The 22,473-nt window shown below is 43.3% G+C and overlaps 1 protein-coding gene across 3 annotated transcripts in view; it reads right to left on the reverse strand.

The window, feature by feature from the left end:
* Positions 1-22,473, reverse strand: part of hccsb (holocytochrome c synthase b) — an 85,248-nt gene that overhangs the window by 38,668 nt on the left and 24,107 nt on the right. For all 3 annotated transcript variants that reach the window (XM_078218818.1, XM_078218819.1, XM_078218820.1), the window contains exons 6-7: positions 21,907-22,001; positions 588-661 (exon numbers count right to left, since the gene is read on the reverse strand). In XM_078218818.1, coding sequence (XP_078074944.1) covers positions 588-661; positions 21,907-22,001 — 169 coding nt within the window. The remainder of the gene's footprint in view (positions 1-587; positions 662-21,906; positions 22,002-22,473) is intronic.

Consider the following 22,473-nt stretch of genomic DNA (forward strand, 5'->3'; position numbering starts at 1 on the left):
TACAGAAAGAGGGGGAATGAGAGACTGGATTAAGAGGAAAGAAAGAAAAAGATTTTAAACAAAATAAGTCTAACAGCATACACTGTCTATAGGAATGAGAGTCCAATTTGAACGGTTTCCTTTCTGGTCTTGGGAAGTTTAATTTGCATTGCAAGATGATTAATCACTTCATTAAAAAGATACTTGTACTGTTAAGTTGCAGCCAGAACCTTTTAGGATAAGTTTAATTGGCAATTAATCTGAAAATGCCATAAAGAAATCTTGAAACATACAGGTACATGCCTCTTCCCCTGCCATTTCCCCCCACCCGGACTAATGGCAAAGCAGCAAAAATCACCCAGCAACACATGGCAGTTCCCTCTTCCTTGCAGTGAATCTCTGGAATTACTTACACATTAATAACATGTACACGCTAAATGCAGCATTATTTTGGCGGTCGAATAAGAGTCGTTTTTAAAAAAAAGGACTGTATCAGATTTCAAAACCAAGTGAAGAGCCACCTAATAAGAGTTATTTCTTTGGCACCCTCAAAATATTAGCAATTAGATTACATCTGATGGTTTGTTCATTAATACTAATATACCTACCGCTGGTTAACAAAAGGAGTTGAAAATTCTGCCACCAGACGGAAGTTAGCAAAATATGGCAGCAGTCCTTGTCCCTAAAAGAGCAAGTTAAAAATTCAAAGTTTACCTATAATCAATATCAAATAAATCTCTCTGTAAACATTAAGTCATATGGTAGCCCATAATATAACTTGTGCTGAAAAAAAGTGTAAAATTGATCAAGAAAAGCAAATCAAATACTTTGGTCATTTATTTGCCATCAATAATTGACAGTAATAGCCATGCTTCGGAGGCATGAACAAAATGAAATGCAGATGTTACGTTGTGCTATATATACACACCCATCTCCGCAAGTCTAAAAGGTTCATTCTTAAGATAAACAGCATTGTTAATGGCCATTTAAACACAGTTTGAACATTTGTATCAAATATCAACCAGAACATAGCTGAAAAGTAGATGCACATTTAAATTCATGGTATAAACACACTTAGCTCCCTGGTTATTCCATCCGGCCATAGTGAAATAGCACGTTGACCAATGTCCTAAAAAGACCTGTTCATTTTCAGGAATGAAGAATGCCAGAATTTATAGTGAAGAATGGGACTCCATTCCTCTTCTTTCATATTTGACCATAAACCTTTTAGCAGCTGTTAAACCAAAGAGAATATTTGTATCAAATACCAACCAGGACATAACTGAAAAATAGATGCACATTTAAATTCATTGTATAAACACACTTAGCTCCCTGGTTATCCCATCCAGCCATAATGAAATACCATGATTCCAAAATCGTCATGTTCTTTCCATCTTCAAATCCCTTCTTCTCCACCTCAAAATCACGTCCTGATTGAGCAAAAGGGGACACCAGGCAAGCCGGACTAATTGCAAAATGATGAGTACTAGAATTGACAAACCCTGAATTAAAAACTTCCAAAAATCGTAGGTTCACTGTGACAACTACTTGCACTAACTTGAAAAATTAATATCTGCTAGTGACTTACCTGCTGTTCTTTTAGCTGAACAGCTAGGGTCATTATTTGAACTGTCTGAAAGTTCTCCATGCACAGATCTGCACTGGTTGGCGATTATGCCATCAGATTTGATTTAAAGTAGTTAAAATCTCCATGCGATCAAATCGGCAAATTCCCTGCCTGGCTCTGGGCTCATGATGTGGAGATGCCGGCGTTGGACTGGGGTAAACACAGTAAGAAGTTTAACAACACCAGGTTAAAGTCCAACAGGTTTATTTGGTAGCAAAAGCCACACAAGCTTTCGGAGCCTTAAGCCCCTTCTTCAGGTGAGTGGGAATTCTGTTCACGAACAGGGCATATAAAGACACAAGCTCAATTTACATGAATAATGGTTGGAATACGAATACTTACAGCTAATCAAGTCTTAAAGGTACTAACAATGTGAGTGGAGAGAGCATCAAGACAGGCTAAAGAGATGTGTATTGTCTCCAGACAGGACAGCCAGTGAGACTCTGCAGGTCCAGGCAAGCTGTGGGGATTACAAATAGTGTGACATGAACCCAATATCCCGGTTGAGGCCGTCCTCATGTGTGCGGAACTTGGCTATCAGTTTCTGCTCAGCGACTCTGCGCCATCGTGTGTCGTGAAGGCCGCCTTGGAGAACGCTTTCCCGAATATCAGAGGCCGAATGCCCGTGACCGTGTAAGTGCTCCCCAACAGGAAGAGAACAGTCTTGCCTGGTGATTGTCGAGACGCTGCGACAACGGATGAACACCCTTCGACAATCACCAGGCAAGACTGTTCTCTTCCTGTTGGGAAGCACTTCAGCAGTCACGGGCATTTGGCCTCTGATATTCGGGTAAGCGTTCTCCAAGGCGGCCTTCACGACGCACGACGGCGCAGAGGCGCTGAGCAGAAACCGATAGCAAAGTTCCACAGACATGAGGACGGCCTCAACTGGGATATTGGGTTCATGTCACACTATTTGTAATCCCCACAGCTTGCCTGGACCTGCACAGTCTCACTGGCTGTCCTGTCTGGAGACAATACACATCTCTTTAGCCTGTCTTGATGCTCTCTCCACTCACATTGTATCTTAAAGACTTGATTAGTTGTAAGTATTCGCATTCCAACCATTATTCATGTAAATTGAGTTTGTGTCTTTATATGCCCTGTTTGTGAACAGAATTCCCACTCACCTGAAGAAGGGGCTTAAGGATCCGAAAGCTTGTGTGGCTTTTGCTACCAAATAAACCTGTTGGACTTCAACCTGGTGTTGTCAAACTTCTTACTGGGCTCTGGGCTGCCAGGGTGTCCGGAGCAGACAGCCAATGGGGGCGTGGGGGTACCGGGAAACAGATAAAGGTTAATATTAACAGACATTCCGAGAAAATAAGCCTTCCCCCTCAGTAATTTCCAAATCTATCATCAATGCAAACATCCCTTTGTCTTTTGTCCCAGCAGGAAAGTGACAGGATGTTGGCTACTCCTGCAATGTAAGTTATAACAAGTCTGTGTCTCACTGCACTTCATATTTAATGTTGGGGGCAATTTTCTGACCTCACCCCGCCTGTGGCAGATCACACCGATCCTGGAAAATAGCACGCGGGGCCTAAAAATCGGCCTCCTTCTAATGGCGCAAACCAGAAGGACGCAAGGCCAATTAGCATTCCTGGATGAGGAAGTGGAGGGATGGGTTGGTAAGTTTGCCGACGACACAAAGGTTGGTGGGGTTGTGGACAGTCTGGAGGGGAGTCAGAAGTTACAGAGGGACATAGGTAGGATGCAAGACTGGGCGAAGAAGTGGCAGATGGACTTCAACCCAGATAAATGCGTAGTGGTCCATTTTGGCAGGTCGAATGGGATGAAGGAGTACAATATAAAGGGAAAGACTCTTAGTACTGTAGAGGATCAGAAGGACCTTGGGGTCCGGGTCCATAGGACTCTAAAATCGACCCCGCAAGTGGAGGAGGTGGTTAAGAAGGCGTATGGTGTGCTGGCCTTTATCAATCGAGGGATTGAGTTTAGGAGTCCGGAGATAATGATGCAGCTATACAAGACCCTCGTCAGACCCCACTTGGAGTACTGTGCTCAGTTCTGGTCACCTCATTACAGGAAGGATGTGGAAAAGATTGAAAGGGTGCAGAGGAGATTTACAAGGATGTTGCCTGGATTGAGTGGCATGCCTTATGAGGATAGGCTGAGGGAGCTTGGTCTTTTCTCCTTGGAGAGACGTAGGATGAGAGGAGACCTAATAGAGGTGTATAAGATGTTGAGAGGCATAGATCGGGTGGACTCTCAGAGGCTTTTTCCCAGGGTGGAAATGGCTGCTACGAGAGGACACAGGTTTAAGGTGCTGGGGGGTAGGTACAGGGGAGATGTTCGGGGGAGGTTTTTCACACAGAGGGTGGTGGGCGAGTGGAATCGGCTGCCGTCAGTGGTGGTGGAGGCAAACCCAATAGAGTCTTTTAAGAGACTCCTGGATGAGTACATGGGACTTAATAGGATGGAGGGTTATAGGTAGGCCTAAAAGATAGGGATATGTTCGGCACAACTTGTGGGGCCGAAGGGCCTGTTTGGTGCTGTAGTTTTTCTATGTTTCTAAAAGCAGCATTTAAATGTGCATAGCCGGTTCAAATCCCAGCACACGGAATTCACCGGCCTTCAGGCACTGCACAATAACGGGAAGAATCATTACTGGTGTCCACAAGTGGCGACTTGGCATAATGGTCATGGTGGGGGGCTCAGGGGCATGGCTGGACAGTACCCACCTGACACACCAGCAGAGGCCACAGGACAGACCAGCTGTGCGGCCAATTAGGCACCAGTAAGCCAGTGGCAATTCCAAGAGGGTGGGGCCCAAGTGGGGACCATGACGGTGGGGCTGGCTGGTAGTGGTGGTGGATGGAGAGGGGGGCGGGGGGGGGGGGGGGGGGTGGTCATGCAGAGGTAGATCAAGAAGGCAGTCATGATGGGGAGTGTGTCAGGGATCCTGCTGGGGAGGGCATGTCGGGGATCGAGCAAGGTGGACACATTGGGATGGCCCCAGTGCCAGTGATACATGTCAGGAAGGGGATGGGGTAGAGGGAGGGGGTCTCCCAGTGCACTGAAAGATCGGGACGACCTTGCGAAATAGTGCCTGAGCGCTCTGAAACACGTGTTTAGTCCCCCACCACCAGTATACCGTACCGGTGCAAGACTCCCAACTCTCCAAAAAAGTGACTGAGTGTGGGAGAATTCCGGTGCGGAGCGCACCCGAGTGCCCAGCGCTGATCACTCCATTATTCTCGCCTTTATGACACTTAGAAATTTTTTGGAAGAATTCCGCCCCTTGTCTCTGTGTACTTCAGGTCTGTATCAAGACTCTTATTTTGAGAACTTTCAGAAATGACAACCTCAGCTATCACATCTTCTGCGAATTGAGCTACAAAACAACAAATTAAAGTTCTGTAACTTGGCAGGCATAGCATGTAACTTGTTGACCCTGTTCCAAACTCTGTTTCATCTTTAACCTTTATTTCAAAAATAGTCATGTGAATCACTGAATTAGTTGCAGGTTTGGCACAAGAAGACTAGAAATTCAAATGCTCTCCACGACAAACCAGTGACCTCTGCTGGAAAGCATTGACCCAGTGTTCAAATTAACTGAAGGGAAGAGAAGACCCTCAAGACAATTGATACAATTGTGCTCTTGACCACTAGAAAGGAAGAGGATCATATTTCCATATCCTATTCCTATGTTGTTCAACTCAGCTTCTCTCAACACAGTAATTATCAACAAAACGATAACTGTTGTTGATGACATCTGCCAATTTATTCATATCTAGTGATAAATACAGCTGTCTGTATATCTGATCCAATGTTTACACTTAGCATTTCATTGGATAAAGATTCTGGCTTTCCCATTTCCAAATTCCTCAGATAAGTGTGGCAGAAGAAAAAGAGACAGAGGTTTTTTCTGAGGAAGAGTTAAGATCGCAACTTAAAACATAGGTGGGGTCTGGGTACATGTCCGTGAAGGTGCATTGACACCTACTTCACTAGGATACTAAGTAAAGAATTTTTTTATTTTTTCGTGGGAAGTGGGCATTGCTGGCACGGTCAGCATTTGGTGCCCATCCCCAATTGCTCTCGAGGAAGTGTTGGTTAGCCGCTTTCATGAACCGCTTGCTGTCCATTCTGCAGTGGTTTGGTACAATGGAGTGGCTTGCAAGGCCACTTCAGAGAGCAGTTAAGAGTCAACCATACTGCTGGCATCACATGTAGGCCAGACCAGGTATGAACAGCAGAGTTCCTTCCCCAAAGGACATTCGTGAACTGCATTGATTTTTATGACAATAATAATTGATCAATAGTTTGACAATGGTGACGATGAAACGGACTTGCTTAGAATTCCAGATTTCTTTCAATTAATTAAATTCAATTAATAAACACCAAACTAAAATTCCACCAGCTGGTGGCATCTGAACTTGTCTCACCAGAGCATCAGCCTAGGCCGCTTGATTACTAGTCCAGGCGGACATTCCACTACACCACCATTTACAAAATTATGAAATGAATTCCACTTTTACCCATTCTAAATTTGTAAAGGTGAGAACTGGGACTTGAAGTTTATTGACTTATTGATCTCTGAAATAGATTCATGCCCAATGGTTCAAAATTAATTTGACACTGAGCCGTCAGCAGTACTTCCCAGTAATGGGTTCAAAGATAAAGGTGGATCCTAATCCCACCATGAAGAAAAATTAGGGAATCTTTGGATTGTATGGCGGTGTCAGAACCTATTGTGTTTCAAGAAGTAGTGGTCAATGCCTTTTCCTGAAAGAATATAATTGTCAGGCAATACCTTTTGTCCGCAAGTATTCTCCACAAAATAAAAGTTGCTCTTACGGGAGGAATGGTTCCCTGCTTTCCAACGACAAAGCTACCCACCGAAGACTTGCCACATCAAGCTTCCCAATCAAGAAAGAACCTTCTCAAGTAAATGCACAGATCTTTCTGCTCTGGTTTCCTTAAAGCTGAACCCGATATACCAGCACAATTCTAAAGTTCAGTAAAATAAGTGATTGATGTGACAAATTAAAAGTAGACCTCCCCCCCCACACTTTCTTTAATGTCTCCGAAATCAAACTTTCATTAGCCACAGGAAGAGGAAAGTTAACAAAGTAACAAATTGCTTGATCTGCTTTCGGAGGTTTTTTTCCCTCCCAATTAGCATTGGGCAGCAGGGTGGCACAGTTCCAGGAACCCGGGTTCTATTCCCGGCTTGGGTCACTGTTTGTGCGAAGTCTGCACGTTCTCCCCGTTTCTGTGTGGGTTTCCTCCGGTTTCCTCCCACAGTCCAAAAGACTGGTTGGGTGCATTGGCCATGCTAAATTCTCCCACAGTGTTACCCAAACAGGCGCCAGAGTGTGGCATCTAGGGGATTTTCACAGTAACTTCATTGCAGTGTTAATGTGAGCCGACTTGTGACTAATAAATAAATAATGATACTTTGGCCCCAATGGCTGAATTCGAGGTGTGGTTATCCGTAACTTCTACTGCTCATGCTCAACATGACCACTACTGTTGGGAAAAGGATTTTAGTAATTTGGGAAGAGCTAAAGTCCAACATGCTGCAGAATTCAACTACTGGAACTATCAGAATAAATGTAAAGCTGGAACCAGAACACACACTGTGCTACTGGTTGGAAAAAGGGGATTCACGTAATCGGAGCCAAATGGTGAGAAAAAGATTTGAAAATATTTTTCTGCAGCTGTTCCTAAATTGTGAAGATGGATGGTCTTGTCTAGAATTCTTAGAAAGATCAGCATGCCAGTTATATTGTCAATAGCTTTACAAACTTGTGTATGAACTGTAAAGTGTTAGAAATAAGTAACTATCACCTTAATACTAAAAAAAAAATCGTTGAAATTACACTAAGATAGCTGGGAAACATTTAATAATCATGATCGCAGAAAAAAAAATTGCTCTGCTTAGTGTGTGCTATTTTTCTGCTTCCCGACTCTGCTTTTCCTTCAAAGGATCTCAGAAAAACATTCACTTAAAGGTTCAGAGGCACTTATTCTTCCACAACAAAAACAGTTGAAGATTACAGCTTCATCCAAGAAGAGATCCTCTTAAGACAACACAGTTTTTGTAAGAAATGTGGCAAAGGAAATAGGTAATTCAGCTCAGTGATATTGCTTCACCACATGACAGCTCACTCCCCTTTTAAAAACCTCAAATCAGTCCAGCTATTTATGGCTTTCCCAGTGTGAACCATTATTGTTCTAATTTCAACTTCAGTTTACACTGCAATTACTGAAGGTTTTAAAGTTCATAAAGATGGATACCCCAATGAGCTACTTTTAGAAATTTCATTTGGGCTGAATTATGTTAATCCGTAAACAGCTTTAAGTAAGTAGCAAAGTGCATTGGCATAAATTGGGCAGTTACACCAAGAGTGGAGAGACTAGCTTCTGGGTGCCTCAAAAAGGAAACAAAGAAAAATTGTGAGAAGGAGGCGAGAGAGAGAGGCAGAGAGAAATGGACGGCAAAGTGGCACAATGGTTAGCACTGCTGCCTCACAGCGCCAGGGACCCGGGTTCAATTCCTGGCTTGGGTCACTGTCTGTGTGGAGTCTGCACATTCTCCCCGTGTCTACATGGGTTTCCTCCCACAGTCCAAAAGACGTGCTGGTTCGGTGCATTGGCCATGCTAAATTCTTCCTCAGTGTACCCGAACAGCTGCTGGGGTGTAGTAACTCGGGGCTTTTGACAGTAACTTCACTGCAGTATTAATGTACACCTACTTGTGACACTAATAAATAAACTTTAAAAATATCCGGTGTGACAACAGTTGCAGGTCATTATGCATAGACAGTTGGGAGATGTGAACAAGGTACATGGAAATTCACACTGCAGGAAACAACAGATACAAAAATAATTGTTGGTTGGCAAAGATTGATGTGCTACCCACAGATTTACAGGGTGTGGGCTTCTCCTTCCCATCTCCACAAGTCAAATTGCTAGTCTCAGGAAAGATTCAGGTATTTCATTGTTGGAGACACCTGCGGTAAGTAACATGTGGCTGGCCCCTCCGGCACACTTCTCAGCAGCCAACTACAAAATGGTTGTGGCAAACATTAGGATCCACTCTTTGTCTCTCCGAACTAGCAATGGTGCAAAGGAATAAAAAAATGAGAGAGATGATAAATAAAAATAATAAAACATGCATCATGCAATCTGTGGTATTGTTAAGTATATACTTTAGGATCCTGTTGTTATTTACATCGTATCAGGTGGACATCGATCACTTGTTTGTATCAAAGGTACTTCTATTGTCACCTGGGGAAAACACCATTATCTTACCAGATTGTTCTACAGAAAGAGAAATAAAGCATACTTACAGTGTTATGAATGCATAAACTCATGAAATGTACAATGGCAAAACAAAAAGGAAAAAAAAGCCCATTCAAAACTGAAGTTGAAAGCATTGTATACTAATACCACTACATTCTGGTAAGTCCATATTATTACTAGGCAATACAATTGCTCAGTATACAGCAACAGCATTTAATTGCAGACAAGACAGGTATAGAAGCTCACTAGGTAAATTGATTCTCTCATCATTTTGTAATTTTGCAGTATCTTGTTTAGCTTGGACTGGTAAAGGAGTGAGTGGGATTGAAGTATATAATTAGGCATTAGAAAGAAAAGGACAAGGTTAGACAGCTGCACAGCATCTATACATATGACTACAGCTAGCAGCAGAGAAGCAAAAAAAAACTCATGCATTCTAGCACTGTGAAAGGAAAGACAATGTTAGGTGTTGACTAACGCACACTTGTCACGCAATCCAGAAAGACAGAAGCTGTTGTCAGTGGCAGTGCGATAAAGCACAAAAAGAGGCTTTCACTCAAGTATCTTGTCCTGTTGGATTCACCACTTTTCCCCAATGTACAGTACCGAACAGAGGGGGGTTAAAGAAAAAGTGTCCTTTCAAGAAATTAAAAGAAAGTAGTTACCAATCCTCTGTAGCTGAAGTAAATGCAAAAATGTCAATATTCCCCAACAGATAAGCAAGATAACACAGGTGATCTCACTTAAAAAATAACAAAGTTCTGGAGATTTCATGCAAATCCTAACCATTTTATTTTTCACAAAATAAACTCTGACTTCGAAACTTCATTAATACTGCTATAACAACTTAGTTAAATTATCACATCAATATTGTAGGGACTTCAATTTTCCATTTAGAACATCTAGAGACATTCCTTGCATGTTCAAAAACATGTACGCAATAAATTTTAGCCTCCAATTGTTCCTCCTCTCTAAAGCCCATGTTTAACTGCAAACTTTCATTTTACCAAACTCTTGTTCACAGCCAAAATGCGTTTACCCCATCACCCCGGTATCCACATTATCTTTGTTCATAAAGATTACTTACTGTGGAAACAAATGTTTGGAAGATGGCATTTACATGTCAACATAAGTGACTTAGAAAAAAAAAAGTTAGAACCTTCTCCGTCAGTATTCTGAATTAAGCTGTGGGCACTTCCCTTTGTCATCAATTTGGTGTGAATTTTTCTTTCATAAAATGAAAGAACTTTGGTGATAGTTATGCCAAAATATTGGAAAATATAAAATATGGTTCAAAGTCAGCAAGGTCTTTTCATAACGTTTGTCCATTAATCACATTTTTTTTTTGCCAAAGACCGTGGGGTTCTTTTGCCTCATTTGTGTTGCTGTAAAGCAGACGTTCTATCAGTTAAAGTGCAACTGCATCCTGAAGCAACATTATGGTTTACATTTTTTTTGGATGGATACGTTAAAACAAGTTGACACCTGCACTTGGAACCACAGTGGGTCTGTAGTGTCAACCATAGAATATTCAAAAATCAAAACCAGATAACACCTCATGCTGAATTAAGACAGCGATTAATGGACACAATTTGTACTACACTGGTAGTGGACCACTATTGAAATGTATTAGTTTAGGATCAATTTAGAACAGTAATTTGGTTAAGTGCAAAATGATACAGCAATATACTCAAGCATCACAGGTCAGCATTTAAGTCAATTATTAGAATAGGCTTTCAATGAATCAATTTTTATATTGACAGACCTCATCGGGGAATTCTCTTCAAACAAATGTTAGGGAGTATCTACTGCCCGTCCATGTTCTGGGATATTCTTGCATGGAGAGAACTCAATTTAAATAGTAAATAGGGCAAAAATAAACCTTAAAAAACAAGATTCCCACTAGCTCAATGGGTAAATCCATCGCTCAGTGTGGAACTAAGCCAAATGCGTCTGGGTTTCACCAGATTTCTGAATTAGCTGGTCTCGACCAGAACAGTAACAGGAATACTTCATTTAACATGAGCAGTTCTGGAAAAGGAAGGAGCAGAAATTCCGAAGCGGTTCAGTAACCCTTGCAAGTGTGTACAGCTGAAGACAGAATCGCTACCGCTGAACAAGCTGCTACAGTTTAGGCTCACTTAGACAAGGCAAGATAGATGCCATCCTCCTGTGGAGCTATACTTCAGCACAGGTAAAAAAAAAAACCTCAGGAGAGGAGTAACAAGGGACATTAGGAGGAGTTGGATGACATAAACTGGGAACTGCCTTTTTTTTTTAAGCAAAATGTTGCTAGAAGCAAAATTGAACCCTTGGATGAGACACAAAATACACATGCAATACTGAAGACACAAATGCAACAACATGCACAGTCACAAAAGGTAAAGACAGAGAAGAAGGTGGTTAATTTACATCCCACTTACAATTAAACACTGCATGCAAAAATATCAAAATTGTGAGATAAATCAGATAACCCAGTGATGCAACTCTAAAATCTTTGGACCAAGGGTGAACAGCCAGAGACAAGCCTAAAGCCGTTGTGACTTCCCACAACTTCAATATGGCAGGACATTTTAAAATATTGAACTAGCAATTCAAAATCCTCCAAGAGGTTTCATCTATAATAAAAGGTGCATTTTTTTAATAACGCATCAAGTTTTAAAACCAGAGAAGTTAATTTGTTGATGGAAAGGTCAGTTTCTGCATCGAGTATGTAAGCATGACTGTAATCTCCTCTAAGTATTTGTTAAGACATCAAGAATACACGTTTTACTAGCATCAGTTCTTCCACAAAACGTTATCCCAACATTTTTCTGTCCTATTTTCCCTCAGTTTTTCCTTCCACTTTGACCTAACATACTTTTCAATACCATTAGACTTTGTACTTCGAACATGTTAACCCTTTTCCCCATTTCTCAGGATCTCTGCTTTTTGTGGGAGAGGAGAACTGAGCTCAGCAGGAGGTCTGCCAGGGGGCCAAGAAAATTAGCAGCACCCTCACTGTAGACTGGCTGTCTCTGCATATACATGAAATAGTCAGCGCAGACAAAGGGGATGTTTCAATATAATCTATCAACAGGACACAGCTGAATGCCCTTGTAACAGCACCAAAACTATAATAATGACATTCAGTGACCATTGTCTGAACGGACATTCCATTCATCTACCACTAAAGATTATGACATTACCGATGGGATGCAATTAAACAGCTCGGGCATACTTCTTTATATATGTAAATAATTTACCAGTGTGCATGGCGAGAAACAATTATCTTTACGAGAAGTTGTAACATATGCCTTATAAAAAAGGCTAACTGTACACAATTGGGCAGAGCAGATTGAAGAAGCCTTAAGAATTCTTCAGTTCTCCTCTCCTTATTGATAAGGCAATAAAGGATCCATCACTCGCAAACACTGTGTCCAAGCATCTTTTTAGCTCTGACATCTTCAGCATCTGACCTTCTGTTGTAACCAAGGTATTTATTTATATGACTGGTTCAGGTGAGTTTATGGTCAATTGTGACCCCCAGAATATTGATGGTGGGAGGTTAAATGTCAAGAGAAGGTGGTTAAGCTCTCTGTTGGAGATGGTCATTACCTGGCGCAAAAACAGAAAATGCTGGAACATCTCAGCATGTCTGACAGTATCTGCGGAAAGAGACCAGAGCTAACGTTTCGAATCTGGATGACCCTTCGTCAGAGCTGAAGACAAAGAAAATAGGAGGAGATTTATACTGTAAGGTGAGGGGGGAGGGTGTGATTGACAGACATGTCACAGACAAAAAGAAAAAGGCAATGTACGTGGTGGTAGGATGGTGCTAAAAGCAGCCCATTAAATGATCGGAATATGAAAATGGCAGAACAAAGCTGCAGAATGTCAAAAGCAAGTGGCAGATGGCCCTAGTGGGGTGGGGGGCGGGCGGGGGGGCGGTTGGGGGAGGGGGGAGAAAACAAGATGGAAGGCAAGATTTTTAAGTGTACAAATGAAACGATGGAAGAAATGAAACAATGGAAGACATGGCATTTTTGTGGTACCAATGTTACTTGTCACTTAACAGTCCAAGCCTGAAGGGTGCCCAAGTCCACTTTCAGTCATGGATTGCTTCATTACCTGAGAAAAAGTGTGAATGGAACTTAATAGAACATAGAACAGTACAGCACAGTACAGGCCCTTTGGCCCTCGATGTTGTGCCGAGCTTTGTCCGAAACCAAGATCAAGCTATCCCACTCCCTATCATCCTGGTGTGCTCCATGTGCCTATCCAATAACCGCTTGAAAGTTCCTAAAGTGTCCGACTCCACTATCACAGCAGGCAGTCCATTCCACACCCCAACCACTCTCTGAGTAAAGAACCTACCTCGGACATCCCTCCTATATCTCCTACCATGGACCTTATAGTTATGCTCCCTCGTAACAGCTACATCCACCCGAGAAAATAGTCTCTGAACGTCCACTCTATCTATCCCCCTCATCATCTTATAAGCCTCTATTAAGTCGCCTCTCATCCTCCTCCGCTCTAAAGAGAAAAAGCCCTAGCTCCCTCAACCTTTCCTCATAAGACCTACCCTCCAAACCAGGCAGCATCCTGGTAAATCTCCTTGGCACTCTTTCCAATGCTTCCACGTTCTTCTTATAGTGAGGTGACCAGAACTGCACACAATATTCCAAATGTGGTCTCACCAAGGTCCTGTACAGTTGCAGCATAACCTCACAGCTCAAACTCCAACCCCCTGTTAATAAACGCTAACACTCTATCCACTGGAGTGGCAACCTTCAGAGATCTGTGGATATAAACCCCAAGATCTCTCTGTTCCTCCACATTCCTGCCGTTGACCCTGTAATCCGCATTCAAATTTGTCCTACCAAAATGAATCACCTCACACTTATCAGGGTTAAACTCCATCTGCCATTTTTCGGCCCAGCTCTGCATCCTATCAATGTCTCTTTGCAGCCTACAACAGCCCTCCACCTCATCCACTACTCCACCAATCTTGGTGTCATCAGCAAATTTACTTACCCACCCTTCAGCTCGCTCCTCCAAGTCACTGATAAAAATCACAAATAGCAGAGGACCCAGCACTGATCCCTGTGGTACACCGCTGGTAACTGGTCACCAGTCTGAAAATTTTCCATCCACCACCACCCTCTAATGGTGAGCAATCATCAGCGAGCAGCCCCATTTCTGATCTTATAATGGAAGGGAGACCATTAATGATGAGGCAACGATAGCAGGGATGAAGGTATTGGTTTGAGGAACTGTTGCATTGATGTCTTGGGAGCTTAGAGAATTTTAAATCCACAATGATCTTCTATGGTGCTAGGTATGACTCCAGCCAGTGGAGTTTTCACCAGTTATACTGACATCAGTTTTACTTCAGCTGCCTGGTGTTGTCTTGGTCATCCAGACTCGAAACATTGGCTCTATTCTCTCTCCACAGATGCTGTCAGACCTGCTGAGATTTTCCAGCATTTTCTATTTTTGTTATCATCCATTCAGAATCTGGCTGAAGTTGGTTGCAAATGTTTCAGTGTGCCTTGTCCTTTGCACTCATGTGTTTGGCTCTTCCCAATCATTTCGAGTGCATCTGATGATACTCTTGGCCTGCTAGTCTACACTCCTCACTGAATGAAGGTTAGGCATCTGCCTTGATAGTGTTGCAGCAGTGAAGGAAATGCCAGGCAATGAGGTTACAGATTGTGGTGCAATAGAATTCTGATGGTGCTGATGCCCACGGAGCCTCATTGTGTCCAGTTTTGAGCTACTAAATCTGTCCTTAATTTAATCCACTTAGCAAAAGGCTAATTCAATGGATGATAAGTTCAGTGTGAAGGTGGAACAGGGTCTCCACAATGATTGTGAGATTGTTATGGGGAGATGCATCTGCATGTGTGGAGTTTGCACATTCTCCTCATGTCTGCGTGGGTTTTCTCCGGGTGCTCCGGTTTCCTCCCACAGTCCAAAGATGTGCGGGTTAGGTTGATTGACCATGCTAAAAAAAAAAATTGCCCCTTAGTGTCCTGAGATGCGTAGGTTAGAGGGATTAGTGGGTAAAATGTATGGGGGTAGGGCCTGGGTGGGATTGTGGTCGGTGCAGACTCGATGGGCCAAATGGCCTCTTTCTGCACTGTAGGGTTTCTATGATTCTATGAAAAGGTGGATTATGCAGACGAGGTCAAGTAGATGTTACAAATATGAAGTTTATAAGATTGTTATGTTTTGCAATTGTTTCTTAATTTAGGGTGAAATGGAGAAATGAAGAGGGTCATGTGACCCGCTCTGACTCCTGCCCAAAAAGAAGCTTGGATGGCTTGGTTCTTAAAGGTTAAAGTGGGTTCAGGTTGTCCTACTGGAAAGAAGGTGCAAGATGTTGACAGCTGGTAAACAATAGGAAGAGTATTTGTGCTGACTTTGGTAGACTGTTACTCCAAGTATCACATAGAAGTGTTACGAATATCCACAGTTGTACTCTAAACTGTATATTTAATTCCAAGATAGAATGGAGTGGAGGATTGAGGTTTAGAAGAAGGTTAATCAGTATTTCTGCCTGGATAGAAGGCCCATGCAATTCATGTTGCCGTGCAGATGGGCTTTGACAGGGGAACAGGCCACAGAAAGCCACTGTAGTGTCAGCTTACAGGGTTTTCTTAATTCATCCCTGAAGAACCTCACAGATAGATCAAGAGAGAGAAAGCAAGCCAGAGCAACAACAGAGGAAGCAGAGGGATGGGAGCAGCCAATCTATATTGATCACTACACAGAATACAGGTGGGAGCTTGCACTCAGATTGAAGAGACTCAGTTTGTGAGGGTTTAAAGAAGACTGGAAAATTTGCATTGCTTTGCTGGGGGGAGGAAATTCCATGGTAACTTCACCATGGAAGTTTGTTTGGAAGTTATCTGGCTGGAAAAGGCAGAAGGAAGCAAGCTCGAGAGCCGAGAACAGTTTTTGAACTGGTTCTTGGAGGATTAAGTGTTTACTCAAGAGACTGTGGAGGGAGACTTTCAATCATTTAAAATTTCTGTAGTTTAGAGTAAAAATTGCCTACTGAAGAGTGTTTAGACAATGTTGCCATTAGATTGTTCATTACAGGAAAACTTGAAACCTAATAATGTGATCCTTCAAGTCAGTCAGTGGAAATTCAAATATCTTTTTACAAGTTATCTGTCTCCAAGAGGTGATAACATAGGCTTTTCCTTCATCTTTATTCTTTCATGACCTGCTACAAACCCAGTCTTGCAGCTAAATCCTTCAGGATTGAGCCAGCTTGGCCAGTAGTGGTACTATCAAGGCATACTTGGTGATGGACACTGAACTTTCCCACCCTGAGTAAATTCCACATCCTTGTTATTCTGAGTGCTTCCTCCATGAAAATGTCCATCCTCAATGGAAACAAAGCTGAAACATTCAGTCCAAAGGAGCAGTCTGGGAGGGGTGATGGATATAGAATTGGGAAGAAATGCGGGTGCAGCTGGGGAATGTCTGTTGCCTTCCTGACTCTGTGCGATTCAGTCAGCTGTCGAGGATGTCCTTCCCACTCAGATCAATTGAAACACATAAGTAGCCAATTGTTCCAGCACTGGAGGAAGCCTTCTGCCACATAGGGAGATAGTCCAATTAAAGGTGGAAGTTTCACTGCAGGCTCAGGATGGAGGAGCCCTATAAATCAGGCACTCTCTGCCCTCAGTAATGACCACAAACCCCACCTCCACCAATCACTGGGGCTTGTCAGGCAGGGATTGACAAGCCCTACCTCACCCAACACCATTCCAAAGCCTGCTCCATCTTGCTGGTGCAGTCCCAGCAATGGCCAATGCTCCTGACTATGCTGCTGGACTGAAAAGCTGCCGTCCCTCAGTTTTCTGCCATTTATTAAAAAAAATAGGGTTGTTGTAGTGGGGGACTTTAATTTCCCTGGCACAGACTGGAAAGTGCTTAGAGCTGGGGGACCGGACGGGGAGGAATTTGTAAAATGCGTACTGGAAGGTTCTTTGGAACAGTATGTAGATAGCCCGACTAGAGAGGGGGCTATACTGGACCTAGTTCTGGGAAATGAGCCCGGTCAGGTCGTCAAAGTTTCGGTAGGGGAACATGTGGCAAATAGTGACCACAACTCTGTTAACTTTAGGATAGTAATGGACAAGGATGAGTGCTGTCCTACGGGCAGGGTGCTAAATTGGGGGAAGGCTGACTATAGCCGGATTAGGCAGGAATTGGTGGATGTTGATTGGGAGAGGATGTTCGAGGGTAAGTCCGCGTCTGGCATGTGGGAGTCTTTTAAGGAACTATTGATAAGGCTGCAGGATAGGCATGTGCCTGTAAAAAGGAAAGATAGGAAAGGTAGGATTCGAGAGCCGTGGATAACCAGGGAAATTGAGGATCTGATTAAAATGAAAAGGGAGGCGTACGTTAAGTCCAGGCAACTGAAAACAGATGGAGCTCTGGAGGAATACAGAGAGAGTAGGAAAGATCTCAAACGGGGAGTTAGAAGGGCAAAAAGAGGGCACGAGATGTTCTTGGCAGGCAGGATTAAGGAGAATCCTAAGGCATTCTATTCATACGTTAGGAACAAAAGAGTTGTCAGGGAGAAAATCGGACCTCTCAGGGACAAAGGAGGGGAATTATGCTTAGAACCCAAGGGAATAGGGGAGATCCTAAATGAATACTTTGCATCGGTATTCACGAAGGAGAGGGGCGTGTTAACCGGGAGTGTCTCGGAGGGAGGTGTTGACCCGTTAGAGAAAATCTCCATTACGAGAGAGGAAGTGTTAGGTTTTTTAGGGAACATTAAAACTGACAAAGCCCCAGGGCCTGATGGCATCTATCCTCGACTGCTCAGGGAGACGAGAGAGGAAATTGCTGGGCCTCTGACGGAAATCTTTGTCGCTTCTTTGGACACGGGTGAGGTCCCTGAGGATTGGAGGATAGCGAATGTGGTCCCGTTGTTTAAGAAGGGTAGCAGGGATAACCCAGGAAATTATAGGCCGGTGAGCTTGACGTCCGTGGTAGGGAAGTTGTTGGAGAGGATTCTTAGAGACAGGATGTATGTGCATTTAGAACGGAACAATCTCATTAGTGACAGACAGCATGGTTTTGTAAGAGGGAGGTCGTGCCTTACAAATTTGGTGGAGTGTTTTGAGGAAGTGACAAAAACGGTTGATGAAGGAAGGGCCGTGGATGTCGTCTATATGGATTTCAGTAAGGCATTTGACAAAGTCCCACATGGCAGGTTGGTTAAGAAGGTTAAGGCTCATGGGATACAAGGAGAAGTGGCTCGATGGGTGGAGAACTGGCTTGGCCATAGGAGACAGAGGGTAGTGGTCGAAGGGTCTTTTTCCGGCTGGAGGTCTGTGACCAGTGGTGTTCCGCAGGGCTCTGTACTGGGACCTCTGCTATTTGTGATATATATAAATGATTTGGAAGAAGGTGTAACTGGTGTAATCAGCAAGTTTGCGGATGACACAAAGATGGCTGGAATTGCGGATAGCGAAGAGCATTGTCGGGCAATACAGCAGGATATAGATAGGCTGGAAAATTGGGCGGAGAGGTGGCAGATGGAATTTAATCCGGATAAATGCGAAGTGATGCATTTTGGAAGAAATAATGTAGGGAGGAGTTATGCAATAAATGGCAGAGTCATCAGGAGTATAGAAACACAGAGGGACCTAGGTGTGCAAGTCCACAAATCCTTGAAGGTGGCAACACAGGTGGAGAAGGTGGTGAAGAAGGCATATGGTATGCTTGCCTTTATAGGACGGGGTATAGAGTATAAAAGCTGGAGTCTGATGATGCAGCTGTATAGAACGCTGGTTAGGCCGCATTTGGAGTACTGCGTCCAGTTCTGGTCGCCGCACTACCAGAAGGACGTGGAGGCATTGGAGAGAGTGCAGAGAAGGTTTACCAGGATGTTGCCTGGTATGGAGGGTCTTAGCTATGAGGAGAGATTGGGTAGACTGGGGTTGTTCTCCTTGGAAAGACGGAGAATGAGGGGAGATCTAATAGAGGTATACAAGATTATGAAGGGTATAGATAGGGTGAACAGTGGGAAGCTTTTTCCCAGGTCGGAGGTGACGATCACGAGGGGTCACGGGCTCAAGCTGAGAGGGGCGAAGTATAAGTCAGACATCAGAGGGACGTTTTTTACACAGAGGGTGGTGGGGGCCTGGAATGCGCTGCCAAGTAGGGTGGTGGAGGCAGGCACGCTGACATCGTTTAAGACTTACCTGGATAGTCACATGAGCAGCCTGGGAATGGAGGGATACAAACGATTGGTCTAGTTGGACCAAGGAGCGGCACAGGCTTGGAGGGCCGAAGGGCCTGTTTCCTGTGCTGTACTGTTCTTTGTTCTTTGTTCTTTGTTATTAGATGCGTGATAAGAAAATAGGAACAGGAGTAGACCATTCAGCCCATCGAGCTTGCTATCATTTAAAATGATCATGGCTGATCAGACACTTCAATGCTTTTTACCCCTTATTTTGAACTTGTGCCCCTCGGTTTTATACTTCCCAACCAAGGAAAACATCTTATCTGCATCTACCCTGTCTATTCCTTTAAGTATTTTGCAGGTTTCAATGAGATCACCTCTAATTCTTCAAAACTCTATAGTATACAGGCCCAATTTGCCCAATCTCCCTTCATAAGATAGTTCCACCAAGCCTGGAACAAGTTTGGTGAACCTTTGTGGCACTCCCTGATTGGCAATAATATCCTTTGAGGCAAGGGGACCTAAACTGCACACAGTACTCCAGATACAGTCTAACCAAGTTCCTATACAAGTAAAGCAAGTCCTCACTACTCCTGGACTCAAATCCTCTTGCGATAAAGGCTAATGTTCTATTAGCCTTCCTAGTAGTTTGCTGCACCTGCATGCTAGCCTTCAGTGACTTGTGGACAAGGACATCCAGGACCCTTTGTAGATCCACATTTTCTAATTTCTTACCATTTAGGATATACTCTGCACACCTACCAAAATGGATTGCCTCACCTTTTTCCACATTATGGATTCCATCTGCCATGCTCTTGCCCATTAAGTCTGTCCAAATCCTCCTGTAGCCACTTCACATCTTCCTCACAACACACATTCCCATCTAGCTTTGTATTATCTGTGATCTCCACCCTTAAGACGGGCAGAAGCCCCGATGTCAGACAATGGCACAGAATCATGTTGGAACTGCCAGAAACAGCCATGGAATGGTTGCCCCAGATTTCTGGCCTGCCAACAGGGCCACCACTACTGGCATTAAATTAAGCCCTGGGTGCACATCATGGAGGCATTGGCTGAAGGAGAGAGGTAAGTAGTAAGCACAAGAGATTTCCTTGCTCCTGTTTCACTTGAATTCTTTGAGACTTCATTGTGTCTATTCCTACCAACTCCACTTTTGGTGGATATGTTCTGTATCGGGACAGAGCATATTCTGGGATAGGGATGGGGGAATCTGGGACATTGGCACAGAGTCATAACGAACCAAATCTACATCAGGCTGTTGCTCAATTAAATTCTGAAACACTCTCCCAACTTTAGGGGAATTTCACAGTAACTTCATTGCAATGTTAATGTAAGTCTCACTTGTGACTAGTAAATAACTTTTTTTTTGTCACCAGTCTCTAGGTGTTCATGCGGAGGACTTCACAGATTGACTGCCCTGGACGTGCCCTTTGTACATCTAAATTGTAGGGTGATCTCATTCAGTAACAATAGCACTAATGCACTGTACTACCATATTCACCACAAGCCTTTTGGTATTTCCCCTTGATCTGATGAGAGATCAAAACCTGAAACGTTCACCTTTTCCCTCTGTCTACAGACTCTGCCTGGCCTGCTGAGTATTTCCTACATTTCTTGTTTTTACCTCAATCTCAGTTTTATTTACAATAAATTCCTGAATAAGAACTAATTCCTGTCAGGCAGACAAGATGTACTTTTGCAAGAATTATCACACCTTGGAATATTGAAGTCAAACAGGAAAATCAGTTAACAATATGAATAAAAAGAACAACTTGCATTTATATTATGCTTTTCATGACCATTGGACATCCCAACACACTATACAGCAATGAATTACTTTTGAAGTGTAGTTACTGCTGTCGGAAATGTGTCAATTTGTGCACCAGAGACAGCAATTTAATAAAGGTCAGATTTTTTGGTGATGATAATTGAGGGATAAATATTGGCTCGGACACCAGGCATAACTCTCCTGTTCTTCTTCGAAATCTTTTACAGCCACTTCAACAGACAGATGGGGTCTTGCTTTACCGTCTCATCTGAAAGATGGCACCTCTGACAGTCCAGCACTCCCTCAGTGCTGAGCTGGTGTGTCAGCCTTGATTTTTGCATTTAAGCCCTGAAGTGGAACTCAAACCCTGTGACTCAGAAGCAAGACCACTGCTACCCAGTGAACGACAACAAATCCTTGATTTATATTACCAGTGGCAAATTACATCCCAGATCATTGGGTCACAAGTGATAACTTTAACTTTTGACTGACTTTTGACAAGTTTTATTGCATGTTCAAAGTTAAGATTTCCAATAAGGATCCAATTGGGATAACTCAATTCTCAGTCCAGGGAATAAATAACAAAAACAAATAGAAATACACAAGTGGAAGTAATATGTTGTCAAAACATATTTCAGATTACTAGGCATGTACGATATTTTTTCCACACTGGCCATAATTTGGCTTCTGACTTTACGACACCTTCATTGCCTGTGAAGTGCTTTGGGATGTTTGAGACAACTCCTTTCTTCACAGCTAACAAAAATGTAATGTACACACACAGGTTAAAGCAAATTCAATTCCACAATGGTCATGATGAGAATGTCACCAATTAGTCACTCTGAGGTCAATTCAATAGTCAGCCACAACATTAATTAATCCAACCACTATATTTGGTTTTTGCCTCATTATTGGTCCATCAATCTGAACTGGTAACTGCTAATATAATCTGCTGGCTAAAGCACAAGTCTGTTGCTGTTTCCCCTTGGTCCTTTCTTGCCCACAAATACTGCCATCGTTTAATATGGCACTCACCAGTACATAGTAGTAAGCATACAGCGCTGTCGAATGGTGGATAATAAAGTAAATGTCTCCAATTGCTTCCCAGTACCATAAAATAAGCAGGAAATCTGGAAAACCAATGCAAAACAAAAAACAGAAAGGGATTAGTTGTGGTCTGCAGGTTTAATCAGTTGCTCAAACAAAGCCTCAGCAGCCTACCACTAAAATACAGACAATGGGCGCAATCTTACTGGCTTGCCGCGCGCGTGATCAGCATGGCCAGCTGGGAAGGTAGCGCACGAGGGGAAAGATCCGATTCGCGCCGGGCACAAATCGGTTTGCTGTCCTCACGGTCCTGTTTTGTCGGTGAGACAAATTTAAACGGGCCTACTTGTTCCGGCACAGCTGCTTCCGCCCTTGCCGGCGAGAATCAGTACTGCTCTGCAGTAGCAGAGACCAGGTACCATGGCCACCCAGGGGAAATTGGAGGCTCCTGGATGGTCGGGGGCATGACCGGGCAGTGCCCGCCTGGTACCATGTGTACCGGGACAGTGCCAAAGGGATGGGGAATGTGCACAATGATGAGCAGGGCTTATGCAG

The sequence above is a fragment of the Mustelus asterias genome, chromosome 8 (genome assembly GCF_964213995.1).
Source record: "Mustelus asterias chromosome 8, sMusAst1.hap1.1, whole genome shotgun sequence".
Lineage (NCBI taxonomy): Eukaryota > Metazoa > Chordata > Chondrichthyes > Carcharhiniformes > Triakidae > Mustelus > Mustelus asterias.